The 2242-nt window shown below is 43.8% G+C and overlaps 1 protein-coding gene across 1 annotated transcript; it reads right to left on the bottom strand.

Annotated features, from left to right (window-relative positions):
- Nucleotides 1–811: 811 nt before the first annotated feature.
- Nucleotides 812–2242, bottom strand: LOC147354412 (vomeronasal type-1 receptor 4-like). The gene is made up of 2 exons (XM_086349411.1): nt 1293–2242; nt 812–833 (listed from the first exon to the last, which is right to left on the bottom strand). The coding sequence occupies exons 1-2, from the start codon at nt 2240–2242 to the stop codon at nt 812–814; spliced, it is 972 nt and encodes a 323-aa protein (XP_086205537.1).

The following is a 2242-nucleotide window of genomic DNA, read 5'->3' as shown; positions in this document are numbered from 1 at the left end:
GTTTTTCATAACAAGCCCCTTTTAATCATATCTGAATATTTTTGTTAATGAGGTGACCATTATGGGCCCCTAGGGGGTTTCAAGATGGCAACTGGTTGCCAGAGGAACCAACCATGTGATTAGACAGTTGGAACTTTCAGGTTGACACCCTGAGCTCCAGAGACAGGACAGGGGTTGGAGACTGAGCTTACTCACCAACTCCAAATGACTTAATCAATGATGAAAGTGAAAGTGAAACTGAAGTCCCTCAGTCCTGTCCGACTCTTAGCAACCCCATGGACTGCAGCCTGACAGGCTCCTCCACCCATGGGATTTTCCAGGCAAGAGTACTGGAGTGGGGTGCAGAATCAATGATGAAACCTCCATAAAATCCCCGTGAACAACAGTGCACAGAGACCCTCAGAGTTGGACAACACATCCACCCGCAGGGAGGGTGGCAATGCCCAACTCCATGGGGACAGAGGATCCTGTGCTTGGGCTCCGTCCAGAACTCACCCAATGTACTCCAACTGGCCATTCCTTTGTATCCTTTACTTAAAAAAAAAAACAAAAACAAAAACTGGTGGTAGTAAGGAAAATGATTCCCAGAGTTCTGTGAATATTACAGCATATTCTTCACTTTGAAGTATGGGGTGAGTGCAGGAACTCGTGATGTTACAGCCGAGTCATCAGAAGTGAACACAACCTTGGCCCCCAACACTTGATTCTTGCATTTAACTGAGGACAGTCTTTTGGAGTCTGAGCTAGGTAGTTAGTATCATTGCTGGAGTGACAGAGAGTTGAACAACTGCTTTACAGAGTGTGGAAAAGCTTACTCACATTTGGTATCAGAACTGTTGGGAACAAAAGCACTTCACTGAAACAGCAGTAGGAAAATCAGAACAACAAATAGACTGATATTTACAAAGATGACCTGCGAAATGGAGAGAGAAGGTGAAAGAAATAGAAAGTACATTATAGTGACACAAAGAAGGTAGGAAGAAACACAACAAGCAATGAACAAATTAATCCATTCCATCAGTAAAATAAACTGAACACACTTTTACCTGGAATGTCAAGCACTTGGCTAGCACTGGAGATAAAAATTTACATGGGCTTCCTTGGTGGTGCCACTGTAAAAGAAGCCACCTGCCAAGGCAGGTCAGAGGGAAGAGATACCGGTTCGATCGCTGGATCTGGGTCGAGAAGATCCCCTGGAGAAGGGCATGGCAACCCACTCCAGTATTCTTGCCTGGAGAATCCCAGGGACAGAGGAGCCTGGAGGGTCTTTGGGGTCACACAGAGTTGGACACGAATGAAGCGACTTACCACACATAAGGATAGGAAATTTTGAGTGCCTTATTCCAGCAAAGCAGAGGCTGGATATCCTGGAGTCTCGGCTCATAAGCAGAAAGGGGCTGAACGTTGGGAAACATGCAACGATTATTGAAGACGTTTTCACAAAGAAAACATCAATACTGTCAAAAATAGCCAAAATAATATTACATAAAAAGGTAAGGATGTTGAAAAAGATAAAGGTGAACACCAGGAGAAGGATGGTTTTGGTAGCTCTGGACTCAGGGGAGGATATGGAAGTGATGTTGGTCCTATGAAAGCTTTGGACCCTCTGCTTGTGCCTGTACAGGATGAAAACTGTGAAGCCACTGGCTAAGATCATGAGCACAAAACATAAGGCATCAGGAAAGGAGAGTAATACTGCATATAATGAGTCTTTGGGTTGACCATGACTGACAGCACTACACTGTCCAAGATCTTTTCTGTTTGTGATGCTTCTGTTTCTCAATGTTCCGCTCATATACATAGGATAAATGACATTTATCAGCATGTTCAAGGTCCAGCACAGGATAACTGAAGGAACCATGCATTTGAGAGCTTTCACTTTAAGTTCTGCCCATTTGGCAGTCGTGGGACAGATGGTGATGGCCTGGAAGACACTCAAGAGGAAGGTGGTGCCAATGGACACGCCCCTGCCAACTACACGAATGTATGGGAAAAATCTGCATATAAAATTACTGTCCATGAAATGCAACTCAAAATTTTTCAATGTGTCTTGAAATATACTAGCAGACAGAACCAAGATGTTGGCTACAATAAGGTTCTTGATAATAAAATCTATGGTTCTCAGCCTTTGCCCAGTGCAATAAAGGAAGAAATAATGGTAAAGAACAGAGAAATTCCCCAGGATTCCAAATACAGTCTGTGATAAGAAGATCGCTGAAACTGCCAAATCCCTGGCAGACAT

The sequence above is a fragment of the Bos grunniens genome, chromosome 18, assembly GCF_055505025.1.
Source record: "Bos grunniens cultivar Pamir isolate PY7600 chromosome 18, Bosgru_T2T1.0, whole genome shotgun sequence".
Classification (NCBI taxonomy): Eukaryota; Metazoa; Chordata; class Mammalia; order Artiodactyla; family Bovidae; genus Bos; species Bos grunniens.
Note: the sequence above shows the minus strand (reverse complement) of the source record. Positions and strands in the feature narration are given on the sequence as shown.

Bases quoted from the DNA above. Each gene is read 5' to 3' on its own strand.
- LOC147354412 (XM_086349411.1), bottom strand. From the start codon at position 2,242: ATGTCTGCCAGGGATTTGGCAGTTTCAGCGATCTTCTTATCACAGACT. The intron at 834-1,292 runs GTGTCCAACTCT...TGTTCCCAACAG, and splicing joins TGTGGTAAGTCGCTTCATTC to TTCTGATACCAAATGTGAGT.